Source organism: Hevea brasiliensis, chromosome 3, assembly GCF_030052815.1.
Source record: "Hevea brasiliensis isolate MT/VB/25A 57/8 chromosome 3, ASM3005281v1, whole genome shotgun sequence".
Classification (NCBI taxonomy): Eukaryota; Viridiplantae; Streptophyta; class Magnoliopsida; order Malpighiales; family Euphorbiaceae; genus Hevea; species Hevea brasiliensis.
Window position 1 is genome coordinate 111,956,686 of NC_079495.1, and position 17,329 is coordinate 111,974,014.

General features: G+C 32.4%; 2 protein-coding genes and 1 long non-coding RNA gene across 3 annotated transcripts; all 3 read left to right on the forward strand.

Annotated features, from left to right (window-relative positions):
* The first annotated feature begins 932 nt into the window (after positions 1 to 932).
* On the forward strand, positions 933 to 2,644 carry LOC110659428 (NAC domain-containing protein 83). Its single transcript, XM_058144639.1, has 3 exons — positions 933 to 1,565; positions 1,734 to 2,020; positions 2,129 to 2,644. Exons 1-3 carry the CDS (start codon positions 1,385 to 1,387, stop codon positions 2,423 to 2,425), a joined length of 765 nt encoding a protein of 254 aa, XP_058000622.1. The 5' UTR covers positions 933 to 1,384; the 3' UTR covers positions 2,426 to 2,644.
* Positions 2,645 to 7,855: 5,211 nt separating this feature from the next.
* On the forward strand, positions 7,856 to 9,073 carry LOC131178563 (uncharacterized). The gene is made up of 2 exons (XR_009147467.1): positions 7,856 to 8,164; positions 8,714 to 9,073. It is a non-coding gene; the product is annotated as an uncharacterized LOC131178563 (long non-coding RNA).
* A 3,906-nt stretch (positions 9,074 to 12,979) lies between these two features.
* On the forward strand, positions 12,980 to 16,866 carry LOC110659429 (pyruvate dehydrogenase E1 component subunit beta-1, mitochondrial). The gene is made up of 16 exons (XM_021817361.2): positions 12,980 to 13,144; positions 13,331 to 13,382; positions 13,481 to 13,555; positions 13,748 to 13,828; positions 13,922 to 13,948; positions 14,060 to 14,122; positions 14,224 to 14,310; positions 14,425 to 14,550; positions 14,783 to 14,916; positions 15,012 to 15,084; positions 15,204 to 15,269; positions 15,516 to 15,554; positions 15,640 to 15,764; positions 15,859 to 15,973; positions 16,273 to 16,375; positions 16,757 to 16,866. Exons 2-15 carry the CDS (start codon positions 13,359 to 13,361, stop codon positions 16,336 to 16,338), a joined length of 1,101 nt encoding a protein of 366 aa, XP_021673053.1. The 5' UTR covers positions 12,980 to 13,144; positions 13,331 to 13,358; the 3' UTR covers positions 16,339 to 16,375; positions 16,757 to 16,866.
* Positions 16,867 to 17,329: the final 463 nt, after the last annotated feature.

A 17,329-nucleotide genomic window follows, 5' to 3' on the forward strand; every position in this document is an offset into this window, starting at 1 on the left:
TTTCCATCTGATCCAAGATAGTGAGACAAGAAGATTGAGGAAATCTTGAGATGGGGCATCACTTGAGGGTGGCATTTTTGGCAGTTGCCTTCAATCCGACGTGGGTGCCCGTCGTTTTGGAAGCAAGTAGGACCCTTATCTTTATTCCCTTCACCCACCACCTTCTTCCCAATCTCATTAGGTCACAATAACTATTACAAAATGACAAATCTACCCTTTACTTAATTCAATCAAAGATTTTCTTTTCCACCCAATCAAAAAGAGGTGTATAAAAATGGAGCCTTCCTCTTCTCTTGTCATTACCACTAAATATTCACGTTAGTTTTACACTTATTCAATGCGTGTACTCCATCATATTATATAATAACATTTTACTTTTTATGTATTTAAAGAGAATTTTATTCATTTTATTGAGCTAATTACCTAACAATTAAATATTAAATATTGATTTAAATATTAATAATTTAAATCTAAACATGGTTGAACACTGCAAGTGCAAAAACAATAAGAGGAGTGATTAGAGAAATGGGAAAGTGGTGAAAGAGCAGACAATTGGAGAAAGGAAGGGCCAAAAAGAAAATTTGTTCCCTGATAAAGAGCTGGTCTGAAAAAAGAAAATTTTCTCTTTTGTTTTTTTGGGTTTACACTTTGTAGAGTTAAGAGAGTCCGTGGGGGTACTTTTTTGTACTTTTACCTTTGCCCATTGGTGAGCTCCAGCTGTAAGGATGACATAAGCTGACTTCACCCTTACGACGCTCAAACCACCTTCTTGTTATGCAAAGCTCTTCACTATGCCATTCTTTCTAAATGACTAAACTACCCTTGTGTTCCCTGCCATTGCCAAGTAAACCCAAACATCTGTACGCATGAAAAAGAGAGGAAAAGAGAAACTGAGGATAAAAAGGGATTGAGATAACCTTTTCGTTCAGACACAAACGTTAACTGTCCTAAACCTTTAAAAAAAAAAAAAAAAAATGGCGTCAAGAGAAAATACAGGATTTTGAGTCTTGGTTACGCCAAATGGGTCGTCCTTATTCTGAAGAAGACCCCTCTCTTCTTCAACGCCCATTACTATAAAGAACCACACTTTCCCTCTCAAATACCCACACCCTCCTTAACTCTCACCTCTTCTTTTATATAATTCTTTCTATCTATATCTCACCTCTTCTTGCTTCTTCTTCCTCTTCTTCTTCTTGTTTTATGTTTTTAAAGTGTTGTGGCTATATTTCAGAATTAACCTTCTGCATGAGTTTGGAACTTAAAGAGCTAGAATTGGGGCTCCATTTTTGGGTTGAGACTTTCAAGATCAGTTTTTGGGGATATAGATCACAATTTTCTTCTTCTTCTTCTTCTTCTTCTTCACCTGTGAGGTGCTTTTCATAAGATGGAGAAGCACAATTTTGTCAAGAACGGTGTGCTCAGACTGCCTCCTGGATTCAGATTCCACCCAACAGATGAGGAGCTTGTTGTTCAGTACCTGAAAAGAAAGGTGTTTGCTTGTCCCCTGCCCGCTTCTATAATTCCTGAAGTTGATGTCTGCAAGTCTGATCCTTGGGATTTGCCAGGTTAGTGACATGCGTATTACATAGACAACTATGTGACTTCAAATGACTAGTTTAATTGTTTCCTTTTTTATAATTCTGGGCTGCTGAATTCTACATAGAAACCAATCTGCAATGCCATGTTCCTATTCATTTAGCTTGTGCTGATAACATGGGGGTTCTGTGTTTTAGGTGATTTGGAGCAAGAGAGGTACTTTTTCAGCATCAGGGAAGCTAAGTATCCCAATGGTAACCGATCCAACAGAGCCACAAGTTCTGGGTACTGGAAGGCAACTGGTATAGACAAGGAAATTGTAACTTTCAAGGGAAACCAGCTTGTGGGGATGAAGAAAACTCTAGTTTTTTACCAAGGAAAACCCCCCCATGGAACCAGGACTGATTGGATTATGCACGAATACCGTCTAGTTACCACTGAACCTACTGTCTGCAATTCCCCACAAAAGAAGAACACAATCCAGGTGAATTTATTTCTGATTCAGTTCAAGGAACTGAACTTATTTTCAGCAACTAGCAGACATTGTAAAAGAGTTAATTCTGATATACTTTCGTGTTCAATTTTTTTACAGAGCTCTTTGGTGCCTATAGAAAATTGGGTTCTTTGCCGTATATTTTTGAAGAAGAGAAGCGCCCAAAATGAGGAGGAAAACCTTCAATTTGGCAAAAAAAATATAGTGCGCAAGCTGAGGAACACAAAGCCTGTGTTCTATGATTTCCTGACAAAAGACAGGACTGATTTGAATATTGCTCCTTCCTCCTCATTCTCAGGGTCAAGTGGAATCACAGAAGTTTCATCAAATGAATCAGATGATCATGAAGAAAGTAGTAGTTGCAACAATTTTCCTTATTTCAGAAGAAAACTATAAGTAGAACTCTGCAATCCTCTTTAGTTTTAGTCTTTAGTGATCCCCCTCTTTGGGTTCCTGTATCAGTAAATTTGGCTTCTGGTTTCCAAATCAGAATAACCAATCTAAGCAATCTAAAAAAAGGCTTTGCTGTTATCAGGAATGGATGTCCAGTGATGGTTATCTTGTACTCAATCCAAGAATTTCAAAGTTGGTGAAATTACTTTCTTTTTTGAAACATTTCACTACCTTATGTTATTCCATTAACGAAGCAGAGCTAACTCAGTAATTCTTTAACTAAAAGGCAAATTAATTTGAAGGAAATCTTGAAAGCTGAAAGGGAGAAAGTGCTTCGGAAGAAAGCAAAGACGTATGTCTTAATACATTATTTGTAAAAAGAGGAAAATCCTTTTAGAGGAGAACCTCTACAAGGATAAGAAAAAGATTTTTGCAAGATTTGCAAGATCACACGCCTTCACATCAGGTTCCTCTATAGAAAGGAATACAATTTACTTAGCAGAACCTAATTCCTTTGGTGCTATAACAAAATGGATCGAATCTCCAACGAAAGAATTCTTTTTGAGGAAATTTCAAAATCAGAATCTTTATAATTACGCTCCAAATCCATAACCATTGAAAAAATGGGGTCGAATCTTGCTCAAAGAAACAGACATTCTTGATATTTTTTCAAAGACATCTGCTGCAATTGTCATGCAATACACAAGAAACAAGGAGAGTAGGTATGTTATGGTGGGGAAACATGTTTAACTAAATTTTGAAATTGCAAGACTAGTTGGTGAAAGTAGAGAGACTAAAATCTATATGTCTGTGGAATCTTGATTCTTGAGCAGGAGAAACCATGTGACCATGCCTACGGAGCTAATCCTATATATGACGTTATAGGTTCTTAATTAAATTAAAGATTTCTGCAGAATGTGATTTCTTGCAGCTTCCTGCAAGTCTTTCAAGTCCTTAAAGGTACTATGAGAAAAGGCATCGGCTAAGTTTCTAGCCATATAAAAAAAAAAAAAAAAAAAAAAAAAACATAGCTGTATTGCATTTGTTAACAAGGAGATTCTCCCACTATTTTCCAACTACTCTGCTGCTTTGTCTTTAGTTAAGTGTTTAACACTTGCTAATGTTATGTATTATTCTAGTAATAATTATATTAGTAATTCTTAATCAAATAAGCTTGTCTGCTGCACATGTCGTACATGCAAGGGCCAAGGCCCAGTTCGTAGTTGACTCAATCACTATAACTTGAAAAATGAGAAAAAAAAAATACTAATTATCAAATGATGAAAAATAATAATCCAATACAGGATGATAGCCTTCATGCAAATTGTAATTGTAAATTATATAGAAGTACAAAACTTGCAAGGTAGTTGGCCATTATATTCAAACATAAATGAAATAAGACAGGTGAAAGGGTGGGCTAGAGAACCTATAAGAGAGGGACAAGTGGATGCAAGAAAGAAAAATGACGGCCCATAATTAATTTTGTGATTATGTAGTACTTCATATATAATTGAGCTAATGGCATGCCATAAAAAGAAAAGAGACGTTTGAATTAATCAGTGATTAATGAAAGCAAGAAATAAAAATAAGCCGACCGGAGTTTCTTGTGACACTGGTTTAGAATGAAAATCATCTTGGGCTGTTGCAGTTCTTCACGTCACCTTTTTTATATTTGAATTATATAATCGAGCAATCTTTTGATTCGGTTTTAGTCCGTTCACCCTAAAATTAAAATCAGATCATGACTAACTCTAATATTATGGATCAATCAATTTGATTTAAGAGATACTTGAAAAAGAAAAATACATTCTTTATCATATAATCCTAAAATTCAGACCCTGATAAATATGGTATCCTATGAATTTCATTTTAAGGAGGAAAAAGGAAAGAGAGGCATAGAGAGGGGATTTGGTTGTGGTGAAGGGCAACGCAAGGTAAGGTCTCTATCACAGATGGGCAATTTTGACATTTTATAAACAAACAAATAAGTTGCAGACAGGGAATGTATTCTCAATTCTCATTTCTCAATTATGTAAGTTGACCATTCCCAGAGCCAACCACTTTTAAATGCTGTTTTGTTTGGACAAATTTAATTTTTGAGGGTTTGCTTGGTATCTCTGCAACAATGACCTGTGCATTATTTTAGCCACATTCAAGAAGAAATATATACATATGATCTGATCAAATATATGTGTCTGCCTAAAGAAAATATACATGTGATATGGGTCCCTTGTTATAAATGAATAGCCTTCTTCTGCAACAACCATTAGATGTGGCTATCAATGTTATTAGATTATACTTATCATTCAATTTATATTAATTAGGGACCCCAAAGCTCGACGATCTCAACAGCTAATAGGATAATAAACATTCTTTGGTGAAGTTGGCCAGAGAGAAATTTTTTTAATTTTCCATGTAGCTGAGTTGCGCTACAACACGGAAACTGGCAAATTAACGACTCAGAAATTATACAAACACGGCAGTTGCAAAATTTAATATCAATAGGAAATGAATTCTCTAGATAGTTGAGACTAAAGGGTCAGTGATATTTCAGGCTATTGCCCCATTAGATGGGATTGCTCTATGCATTAAAAACCATGAAATGCTGAGCTCATTGACATATAAGAGCAAGCGAAGGCAGCAACAACCTGCTTCATGATATAGGTATTCTGCAGATTATCACAGAGTAAAAGTACTTTACACTTTAACATCCAGAACTGTATCATTAACATTTCCAAACTGGAAAGGAAATTATTTTCCTATCAGGAATTACATATAAGACAAGAGAGTATGTATAAGATTGACAAATGAGGAATTTTCAAGGAGGCAGACTTGTGAGAGTTGCGTGTAAAAGTGCAAACTTCTGGAAGGATGGTGGAAAGGATCTCCTTCATTTCTGAGCCTTGGAAGTAACATGCACAAAGGAGAGACTTGAAAAATTTATTGCAATATTTCCAATGTCAAAATCAGTCATTTGGTTAGGGGGCGGGGGGAGTTTTCCAGCTATTGTTGGGTGGTTTTGGAGTCCACATTTTTATCAAAACCCCAAAATGCCTCCCTCACCCATATGGACCACAATGTCTGATATCCAACCTACTTGGATGAGTAAAGATTCATCTCTCTAAGATTCCATCAAGCCTTCAAACTCAAAAGGGACCTTGACACTGGGTATTGAATTTTTCAATTCGAACAATTGTGCAATGGAAATACAATCATTGCCATTGCCCTTTAAATTTACAAGTATTGCTCTTGGTGATTATGAAGATATGCATAAGGATCAAGAAAGCACTCCTCTTAATCTTGGGTATGCCTTTCTATGATTGCCTCATTCTTCAAAAGAGAATCTGGTTTTATAGCCAATTATAATAGATTAAACAAGATGGAAACTTAATAAACATTAATTTGAGGAGGGCAACATATATGTAAGTGTAATTTTTTTTTTTTCCATTTGGATATGATTGAAATTTAAACTCGAAATTATATAGAAGCAAGTAAATAAATAAATAAATTAAATTAAAATTTAATGTCTTGAATATGCTCCCACAATTATTTCCTAGTTGAAGCTTGATAGTCACTCAGCTGGTTCTGATGAATGCAAATGAGAAGACCAAAAATAAAATATTGCAATTCCTTCAAGTTGGTTTGGCATGGTGGACTGTGATCCTTGGTCTAATTAAGGAAACCACATAGAAGATAGACAGGTAGCAACCAAGATTGCCTTGTTCATAATAGTAGCAAAGCTGGTCCTTTTACAGCTCAACATAGGATAAATCTTTCCTACTTGCATTCAGTACATGCAACTTGCAAAGGGTAAAACCACCCTCTCAAGTAGAAGATTTTCATCTATCATTAATGCAACAAAACAGAGATCAATGAATATATTCATTAATGTAATTGAAGGCTTATCCTCTGGAAAACTAGATTGATTATCATCAGTTCTTTCTCTGAGAAAGAAAATTAAAGTTTTAAATGGTTTCAATTCATAAGAGCAAAAGAACAGAGAGATTTGGAAGAGCGATTTACAAGAAGATGTATAAATTGAATTTTCATTATTGGACTTGTGCTTTTAAACATGGGCCGAAGCCTAATGTTTTGAAAAGGGTATGGGCCACTGCGTAGCCCAATTTCATGATTAGGGTGGCAAAAAATCAGAGATTACCAGCTTTTTTCTTTTTTAATTGCCGATTGAAATAAACTTATATAATTCTGCTTGTTAATGTGGAACTTTTGCTGCAATGGATGCATAATATTTCCCTCTTAATTAATTCAACTAAAAAGTTGCAGAGTCTTCATCATCTGTGGGTTTCATGCGGCCTCCATGCACGCATGGATAATGGAGGAGATGATGCAGAGGGATTGTTCTTTCCTACTGAACCATTAGCCTCCAATCGGCGAAAGGAGAGAATGGATTTGCAAAAACCAAAAAAGAGTGACCTGTGGGGGACTCCGCTATTATCATCTATATTCATAGCCACCTGGCTCTGCTTCCCGACACAAGAGCTGGATGTAAAAAAAGAAAAAAGTTGCCAAAATCATCGGCACCGCCCGCCAGCCACCACTTGTAGGCTGATAGAATCACTTTCAGTTCCTTGATCAGCGAGCTCCACACTTGTCACCACCTTAGAGTCACCGCGTATCTGCTATATCTTAGTTGTACATTTTGCAGCATGCATAAGCTTTTTGACGTCTTTCTTTTATTCATCGATTCCCATGTACACTAAACTGTACATTCACACTATTACTGTCGTAATTTAAATTGCAGTAATAAATAAAAAATAAATTTATATTTTTTTCATGTATAAAATAAATAAATATTATCAATTTAATTTTATAATTAAAAAATAAAAAATATATTTTTTAAAATATTTTTATATATAAATTGTTTTTAGAGAGATAATCATTTTAAAAAATTATTAATAAAATATTTATTTTAATTTAAGAGACTAAGTTATTATAAATATTAAAACTATAAAACTAAACTTTTATAAAAAGTAAATGCAATAAATTAAATTATTATAATTTTCAATCCCTAATAATATATTTCTATAAAATGCTTATTATGTTGACACAAAGCTTGCTGGATAACTGATTTATTTCTTGTAAAAACAAAGGGATTATATAATTTTTATCATATCTCAAAACTAAATTATTAAATTATCCAATTATTTATATAGAAAAATATTTAAATTTATTTAATATTATTTTTAAAGTTTCTATTAAGAAAAATAATTTCTTAAGTATATCAGTTGAAAAGTATTAAAATTAATTAAAATATAAATTTAAATATATTTTAGTTAAAAATTATTAAAATAATAAAGTAATTATTTATTTATTTTTAATAGTATTTAAAATATATATATATATATATATATTTTTTTTTTTTTTTTTATCATGGGGTCTCAATTGCGATAGTGAGTAGGTGATTTTATGTGGTTTTTGCTTTGGTTTTCTTGTAGGGTTTTGCCACTATAAATAGAGCAATCCTCACCCTCCACGATCATATATATATCCTACATGCTATGGTGCATGAATAATTGAGGTAAGAGTAATGAGATGGGGGTGTGAAAATGTGAGAGGCAGAGAAGAGAAGGGGAAGATTTTGGACGCACACCAGTGTGGTACCATCAGAACTTGTATGAGGGGTGATAGTGCCACCCTGTGTGCGTCTAAAATACTTGCTCTTTGTATTTTAATGCCAAAACCCAAAACCAGGAAATCAACTATGGATTGCAAAGGAAATTGGTGAGAGCTTTCTACCAATTCAATATCATCTTATTATTCTTTCTCTACCATGCATATTGATTTTTCCTCTTCTTATCATTTCATTGTTCTAGTTAATTTCACTATTGTTTCATCATCTCCTGATTCCTTATTTTTGTCCTTTTGGTCATTCTTTTCTTCATGTCATCAAGTTAATTAGGGATTTAGTTTTGTACTGAGACAAAAACTAATAACCCACTACCAGAAAGGATAAATTTTCTGAATTTCATCACCTTGAACTGTGGTCATTGAATCATTACGGATTTGTGCAGCTGTTTTGTGACCATTGACAAACTAGCTTGTTGCAGAAATTAGGGTTCAAGTAGGAAATCGGAATATATATTATTAGATCTGCCTCTCAATATATATATATATATAACCCTTTTATTGTTGCTGATGTAACTGTGACTTAATTTTAAAGTTTTTTAAAAAAAAAAAAATCATAAGCAAGCTTTTTTTATTTAATTTTAATTAAAATTCGGCTGCCGACCTTGTTTTTAAGATAAAAAGCTCAGAGTTGTTTGATTCTAGTGGCAAGGAGATTCAAAGAGCAAGTCGGGCCAAATATGTTATGAGGTTCCTGAAGTACAATCGGTGCAGAGGGGCTTTATTTATTTATTTTTCATGTCTACAAAAGTTGATGTAAAGCTGAATTGTAGCACAGATGTCCAGATTGCGGCAACTTTCACAAGAAATCGGCAAGGATAACATTAGGTGGGGGTTCTAAGGCAATCTTTGCAGGCCACACAGCATGGGAATGAGTGAACATTTTCCAGCAGAACGAACACTTTCAAGCATCATGGTACTTGTGTTTATTTTTCTTTACACTGTGCTTGAGTTGAAAGAAGGAAAGAAAATAATTAGGTAAAAATAAATAAATAATTTTTATTATTATTTTCTTCTAAAAATAAAAATAGAAAATATTTTATAAATATATAATTTTACCCTTTTATCTTTTAAAAAAAGAGTTTTAACATTGTGATGAATATTTACATATTTCTTATAACAATGAATTAAAAAACTGTAATAATCAATATGGTTGGATGTAAATACGCTTCTAAAAGTTTAGAAAATATTACGATAATATGTGAACCGAAAGAAAAACTTTTTCATTCAATGATTTTGTAAGAATAAATTTTAGGTATATAATGAAAAAAGAGTTTTTAAATTATATAATTAACAGTGATTTGTAAAATCGTGAGATGAAAAAAAAAATCTATTCACAAAATTCAAGAACGACAGTAAAGTTAAAAGTGTAATTTAAATATTTATAGCAACTTTTATTTACAATTTAAATGCTCATTTTCTCTCTTATTCAGAGAGATTGAATCAAGGGGATTATAATATATATTTTATTCTTATATCCAAACAAAATAAAGTAGCTTGAACTACTGCTATTTTCTTCTCCCATTTTGATTCCTCCCTTATTTTCCCTCAATCAAAACAAGCTGTTACTGTTCTCAAAATAAAAATATTCAGAGCCAAAGTGCGGTTATATTAAAGTTCTCTTCTTGAATAGTGATTTCATTACTTAAACCTGCGTTCAAGTATGAGACACAAATGTGCATGCATTATTATTTGATTAACTTTTCATGGATTGGTACTTACTAATTTTGTTTTATAGAATTAAATGGATTTTATGCTCAAATTTGTTTTATAGAATTAAATGGATTTTATGCTCAAATTTGTTTTATAGAATTAAATGGATTTTATGCTCAAATTTTCAAAATCTCATAAGTTGAAATCTTCCAAAAAAGGGAAAAAAAAATTAAAAATCTGGATACCCTTTTTAACTTTTAAATTGTTTTTGAGCACTGAAAATCAATAAGGGATCGATGTTTAAAATCTTGTTAAATTAGAAAGATTTCATGACATCAAACTTTACCAACAACTTAACTAGATATATATATAAATAATAATCAACAACATTGTAGGATAATATAGGAATCTCATGTGATGGAATTCTACTAATGGTAAGACGTATAATTCTATAGGGATAGAGACATCCTTTTGCAATAGATGATGTTCTACTTCCATTAGGACTTTATTGTCTTGTTAGACGAGTTTTACAATGTCAACTCATGATAAATAAAGCTAAATAAGGTTTAAATTATCACCATATATAATTGAATCAGTTTATCTGGCATGAATCAGGAAATAAAATTTATTATTTTAATTATATTTTCTTAATTCATATGAAAATATAAGTAAGTTTAGAGAGAGAGAGAGTAATAATTGTATTCATTAATTTCATTATATGTTAAATTAAATTTTCTTAAATTTAACAATATTTCCTAATAATTTACTACACATATATAACTTTTTCAGTTGTTAATTTAGTGCCACTGTGAGAAACTCAAGTTTAAATAAAAATATTTACATTTAAATTTAATATTTATTATAACTTTTAATATAATGTCGAGTTTTATGATGCACCCTTTTCTTAATTTCTTTAATTCTCTTGCTAAAAATATCACTTGTGACGCCTATACTATTATATTTGAAGATGAGTATAGTTGTTTTTATTTAATTTAATTTAAAATTTTTAGATTAAATTAAGAGGAAATTAAAATTAAATAAAAATAAATTGAAATGAATCAAATTCTCAAATTGAAATTATTCAATTTAAATTAAATAGCACTTATCCTTAATTACACTAAATAAATGAAAAATTATGATATATTACACGATAATTATTTATTTATTTAATATATACCTATGAATATAGCAAATAAAATTTCCTCTTATTAGATATTCACAATTTAGAACTCGGATTGATAGGTGATGCCTCGCCGAGTGGGCAATTTGGGAGGAAAAATTAATCTAGTTCACGTGATGGTATAGAGTGAATTTATAAATATGCAAGAGAAATAGAAAGTGAATTTTAGTCCTTTGGTGCCTTTGATAGATAGAGTGTAATACAATATAATATAATTAATTAAAAAGTAATTTTATTTTTTTAAAAATATAAAATATTTTTTAAAAATAATTTAATTTTTTATTTAATAAAAAAATATTTTTTATTTAATAATTTTTCTGAGTACTCCAAACAGACGGAGTTAAGAGAAATTTCCTTCATATATATATTTGGCAAAGTTGTAGGGTACCAAACTCAAAACGTTTGCAATATGTGATAAAGTCTGGCCTAAAGTTGCCTAAGAAGGACAAACATTGCTATAAAGCTTGATAAAGCCAGGCCTAAAGTTGCCTAAGAAGGACAAACATTGCTATAAAGCTTTGTTTGTTGATTAAAAATATCCACATGCTTGCAGCTGCCTTTTCTTCTCTTTTATTTTTTACTCCCATGTTTAACAAATGAAATAAACTATAAATGCATCGCATTAAGAAAGCATCTATAAATGAGCTCTCAACCCAAAAAAATTAATTTCATCATTTGCATGGATTCAACATTTCAATTATTTATATACATATCAACACAATTTTTTTCCTCTCCCCCCTTTTAATTTTCAATTTAAGTTATCACCAACGAGTATTTTTCTGATATAAATTTTTTTGGTTTTATGAAAATTTTTTATTTTTATTTTTTAATTTTTTATCTTTTTTATTTTAATAATAATAATTTAAAATCTGTTGATTTTAGGACTTTAATTTTAGTTAATTTTATCATTAAATCAAATGATCAGTGATTAATTTTATAATAGTAAGTGAATTTTTAACAATCTAAAGAAGAAGCACCAAAGTTTTGGCGGTAGCCGGGCAGGCACTACTCCCACTATTCAAACACTAACATTCTACGTCCTTTTTTAATTTTTTTTTTTAATAATATTTGGTATTTGTCAATTAAAAAATAGTAAATATGTTAAGTGGTCCTTATCAAAGAAAATGTTCAAAATGGTCCCTATGACGCTTTCAAGTTTCTCAGTTAGCGTGGTCATTGGTTAATTTTAACCCAAAATTAGCAACTCTGATTTAAACTTAGAGGCTAAACTTAAACTACATGTTTTCATTTCGTAGAAAAATAATTTATATATTGAAAATATTTTTTGTATAAATTATATTTTAGAAAATAAGTAACTTTCATGTACAAATGAAATCTTCTTTCAAATCCTTTTTGTAATAAGTTTTATGGTAAAATAATTTATAAAAATATTTAAAATAATTTTTTCTTAAATAAAAATTATTTAATTAAAATGAATAAATTCATCCCATTTATTTTTTTAAATTTTATTATTATTTATAAATATAAATGAATGCCATGTCAAAATTAATGGTCTAACTCTGGCATCACACGGAAATCGATTATTTTAATTTAAAATTTTTTAATTTAGAAGTATTAAAATTAAATTATAATAAAAAAAAATTTAAAATTAAATTTCAATTTAATTAAGTTTGGAGATTGAAGTTTTTTATTTTTAATTTTTAAATAAAAAATTTTAATTTGAAATCGAATAATGGTTTCTGTCTAATTTAAAGGTGGCTTAGATCAAATAATTTTGATTAATTTTAATTTTAAATTAGACAAATCCCGATTTAAGTTTTGAACTAGCCTTGGCCGCCTAACTTCATGCTTTTCTCGAATTTGACCCCAAACCGCAACTATATAATTGCAACCATGTCCCTGTACCCTATCAATGATCGCGCTTCATTTGTAGTATGGAATCAAACATAACCGTCAGATTTCCACATTGCCACAGCAGATGGGCAGCGTACAAGTACAATCAAAGCACAAGCCGACTTCACGATTACAACTCTGGTCTTGCTTTCAGTTGAATTTTCCCCGTTGGTCGCAGTTGTACACCAATTGCTTTAAAATAAAACAAAATATAGATATTTATTGAAAATTAAATATTGAAAGTGAAAAAAAAAATTAATAAAAAAAAAAAATTGATAAAGAAGACCAGTGAAAGGAAACTTTTGGTTCTTTGGATCGCCATTTTAACATCTGGTTGTGGATCCGATCGCTCTTCCGTCGTCGAATTCATTCGTTCGTCTCTACCGAAGGTGTGTTTCTATTTCACTCTTTCTTAAACTTAATGAGATTTTATGGAAATCTAGGTTTTTAGCTCGATTTGTTATTTTTCGAATTTACTGCTCTATTGACTTCATGGCTACGTGTTAGGCTCTGATTTATTTTAGTCATTGATGGACTTGTTTGTTTTGATGGTTAATATTTGTTGATTGATGCAGTACTTGAGTGAAACAAGAAGAAGAAAATATGTTGGGGATTATTAGGCAAAAAGTGAGTATTCGAAGCTCTTCTCTTCTGGTGTTATGATTTTGTGTTGTGTATGAAATTTCTAGGTGCATTTAAGTTATTTTTTTATCCAATTTTTGCAGGCTTTTGCGCAGTCCCTGCAGAGGATTCGGCCTGCTACTTCAGCATGGAGAGGTTATTCATCCGCCGCTAAAGAGGTACCCGGGGTGTGGGGGTCGGGGGAACAAACTGTGGCTTTTCCTTTTCATTTGAATTTCGTGTTGTTTCATTAGACGGTTGTTTAATTAGATTTATTAGATCTTGTTTAGAGAACGTAGTTTTTTCCTTGACGGCATGTATTAATTTCCCACAAACGCTGAAATTTAGCAAAAAAATACAATTACATGCAGATGACTGTTAGAGAAGCACTGAACTCTGCTCTCGACGAGGAAATGTCTGCTGATCCTAAAGTCTTCTTGATGGGAGAAGAGGTGAAAATGAGAATAACCGGAATGGCTTCATAGTCCTTGTCACTTATTTTCACTTTGTTCATATGTAATTTTTTTTGGTCATATTAAGTGCAGGTTGGGGAATATCAGGGCGCATATAAGGTCATATTTCTCACCAGTTTTTTCTCATTTCTTTTTTTGTTGAAGGTCACCCCTGCCATTTCTTTTTTCCGAATGTCTGATGATTGGTTTTTAACTTTCTGCTTTTTATAGATATCTAAAGGGCTTTTGGAGAAGTATGGTCCTGAAAGGGTTCTTGATACTCCGATTACTGAGGTGACCTCTTTTACTTTATTTTACTAGCATTTCTTATGAGCTGTTGTTTCTCAGTGATAGTTGTTAACTTACCATCATCTATATTATTTTGTGTTTAATAGGCTGGATTTACTGGCATTGGAGTTGGCGCTGCTTACTATGGTCTCAAGCCAGTTGTTGAGTTTATGACATTTAACTTTTCTATGCAGGTTAGTGCCTCAGTGGGTTCAATATGCTGTATGTAGTTTGTCAATACTCTAGGAGATTTTCTGGTTTAACGTTGTAGCTAAATATTCTATCACTCTGTTGCCCGTTGCATGCAGGCAATTGACCATATCATTAATTCCGCTGCAAAATCCAATTACATGTCTGCTGGCCAGATATCTGTGCCCATAGTTTTCAGGGGACCAAATGGTGCTGCAGCAGGAGTTGGTGCTCAACACTCTCATGTATGATTCCTCATGCTTTCTTTTCTACCTGTTATTTTAATTACTCTTTGTGTGTGTCTATGTGTTTTATAGTACATTCTCTTCTTAGTTCTTGAGTTGAGATGTTCATTAGTTGAGGTTGTGCTTGTGGTAAATCTTAAATTATTTTAATTCTGCCTTGATTCCAGAGGCAGATTTGGAACTCACTATATAGAGGGACATTTGATGATGCATTGTTTGGATTGCTTTGCAGTGTTATGCTTCATGGTACGCCTCCTGCCCTGGGTTGAAAGTGCTGGCCCCTTACTCATCTGAAGATGCTCGTGGACTGCTAAAAGCTGCCATAAGGGACCCTGATCCTGTTGTTTTCCTTGAAAATGAGTTATTGTAAGCAGCTTTATGAAATGGTGACCATAATGGTTGTTTTAATGTATTTTTATTATGTTATTGTCAGGAGTATTGATGGATGTATTGTGTTTCAGATATGGTGAGTCATTTCCTGTTTCAGCTGAAGTACTTGACTCCAGTTTTTGCCTTCCAATAGGAAAAGCTAAGGTATCCATTCTGAAGTCTGGAAAATTATGCTACTCAATGTTTATGCAGTTGGTTATTGTCTTATTATGCTTGTTCTTCTATCAACATAACATTTTTATCTGATAATCTACTTTCAACAGATTGAGAGAGAAGGGAAGGATGTGACTATCACAGCCTTCTCAAAAATGGTGGGCTATGCTCTCAAGGTTTGTTTCCATGCTTTGAACTCTTCTCATGGAAACGTGTCTGGTCTGCATCTGGTGTGACAGGATATATTTCATGAAAATTAGATTTAGCAGATAGGTGCACCGTGGACAAGCTGATGTTGTCATGAGGATGCATTTGGACCCTCATATATAAGAGCTATTTGTTTGGGAAATTCCTTGTGCTATTGGATTATATTTTTTTTTCTCCCCTTCCATATGGAAATGATTAGTTTCTTTGTTGTACAGGCAGCTGAGATACTTGCAAAGGAAGGAATCAGTGCTGAGGTAAACCAATACTAAAAGTGGATAGAGCCCTGGCTAATCATTGTATTTCTAGCACTGGAAAGTAATACTAATCTTGTCGATACAGGTTATAAATTTGCGCTCAATTAGGCCACTAGATAGACCCACAATCAATGCCTCAGTCCGGAAAACCAACAGACTGGTGACAGTTGAAGAAGGATTCCCTCAGCATGGTGTTGGGGCTGAAATCTGGTTTGCATCTTTCCACTAATAATGTCTTAAACCTTTTCTGTTGAAATAGGCAGCCCCATGTATAATTGTAAATGTGTTTTCTTCCTTCAAACAGTGCATCTGTTATTGAGGACAGCTTTGGCTATCTTGATGCACCGGTTGAGAGAATTGCTGGAGCTGATGTTCCCATGCCCTATGCAGCCAATCTTGAGAGAATGGCTGTACCTCAGGTTCAATTTTAGTCTTGTTCTTTTGGTTTTGAGCATCTACTGCATTGACATGCTTGCTGCCATAAATGTTTATATCCGTACTTGTCACTTTTCAAATCTACAGTTGCAGATACTATGTTGATAGTGTTGTTTTATATACATAGGCTCATCTATTGACTGGAATTATTTTTTATTTTTATTATTATTTTTAATAGGAAAACTAGGATTTGAAATGCTGAACCTGAATCATTTCGACTTTAGATATTTATGAATGTCATATATTTGGTTAATTATTTACTATTGGCTCATGGTGTGCACAGGTTGAGGATATAGCACGTGCAGCAAAGAGAGCTTGCTACAGATCTGTACCAATGGCTGCAGTTTAATCATACTGATTCAGTCTAGAAACCTTATTAAATCCAGGTAAGCTTATTGCTGGTCGTCTTGTGTGCCAAGTGCCAACTGGTTTATGCTTTGAGAATGTTATCTTAGGCAATGGCTTTTCTTCCATCTCTCTTTTAGTTTATCTTTGTGTTTCTTTATTATCCAGGTCTCTCTTTTTAGTCTGGACAAGCATTTAGTTTAATTAGGTATATAGATGGTTAAGATTGATTTAAGTTTTTTCATACAAGTAGGATTTCTTCTAGAAGAATTACTATAAATAAGATTGTTTTAGCCATGTACATTTTTTAAACATTCAAATATTTCCCCTACATACTAATTACTATCTTTATACTTTTATATATGGTTTGCATTTGGATTTTCCTTGATAAAAAGTACTGAGGAACTTTTTTTATTCCCCAGGAATTCTGGAGATTGTAATTTTTGCCCCTTCTTACACATCTGAGGATTGCCTCGTTGAATAACATGGAGAATGTTGATGATCATGTTGATGTTAGAAATTGTGGCTTTTTTTAATTTTTTTTTGGGTCAAATTTGGCTACCTGATGTGGACCAATTATATGCCAAAGCCAAAATTTAAATTTCTTGTGGTTTCTGTATGTGCATTTCATTTTGGAGAGGTCTATTGATGTTTTGAATATCGTCAACCATATGTTCAATTCACCTATTTTTTGGTCAAAATTGATGCATTTTTAGGTTGTTAGAAGCATGCCTGATTATTTATTAAACCGAATATGCGATGGTCAAAGCATTTGAATGTCTTGAAACAAGGATAAATCATCTTTCAGCGTTTGTTTGAAATATACAATCAGAGCCTTCCCTGTTGAATAACAAAGCAGCCTACTTTCTACTCAAGGATTCCAGAAGTGGCCGTCCTTAATTTAGATGTTCCGTCATATATAACCTACTCACAAGCAACAAAGTCCACTGGGCTTCCCAACCCAACAAAAGAAAAAACTCTCATCAGAACTTTAC

Bases quoted from the DNA above. Each gene is read 5' to 3' on its own strand.
- LOC110659428 (XM_058144639.1), top strand. From the start codon at position 1,385: ATGGAGAAGCACAATTTTGTCAAGAACGGTGTGCTCAGACTGCCTCCT. The intron at 1,566-1,733 runs GTTAGTGACATG...TCTGTGTTTTAG, and splicing joins TGATCCTTGGGATTTGCCAG to GTGATTTGGAGCAAGAGAGG. The intron at 2,021-2,128 runs GTGAATTTATTT...ATTTTTTTACAG, and splicing joins AAAAGAAGAACACAATCCAG to AGCTCTTTGGTGCCTATAGA.
- LOC110659429 (XM_021817361.2), top strand. From the start codon at position 13,359: ATGTTGGGGATTATTAGGCAAAAA. The intron at 13,949-14,059 runs GTCATATTTCTC...TGCTTTTTATAG, and splicing joins AATATCAGGGCGCATATAAG to ATATCTAAAGGGCTTTTGGA. The intron at 15,270-15,515 runs GTTTGTTTCCAT...TTTGTTGTACAG, and splicing joins TGGTGGGCTATGCTCTCAAG to GCAGCTGAGATACTTGCAAA.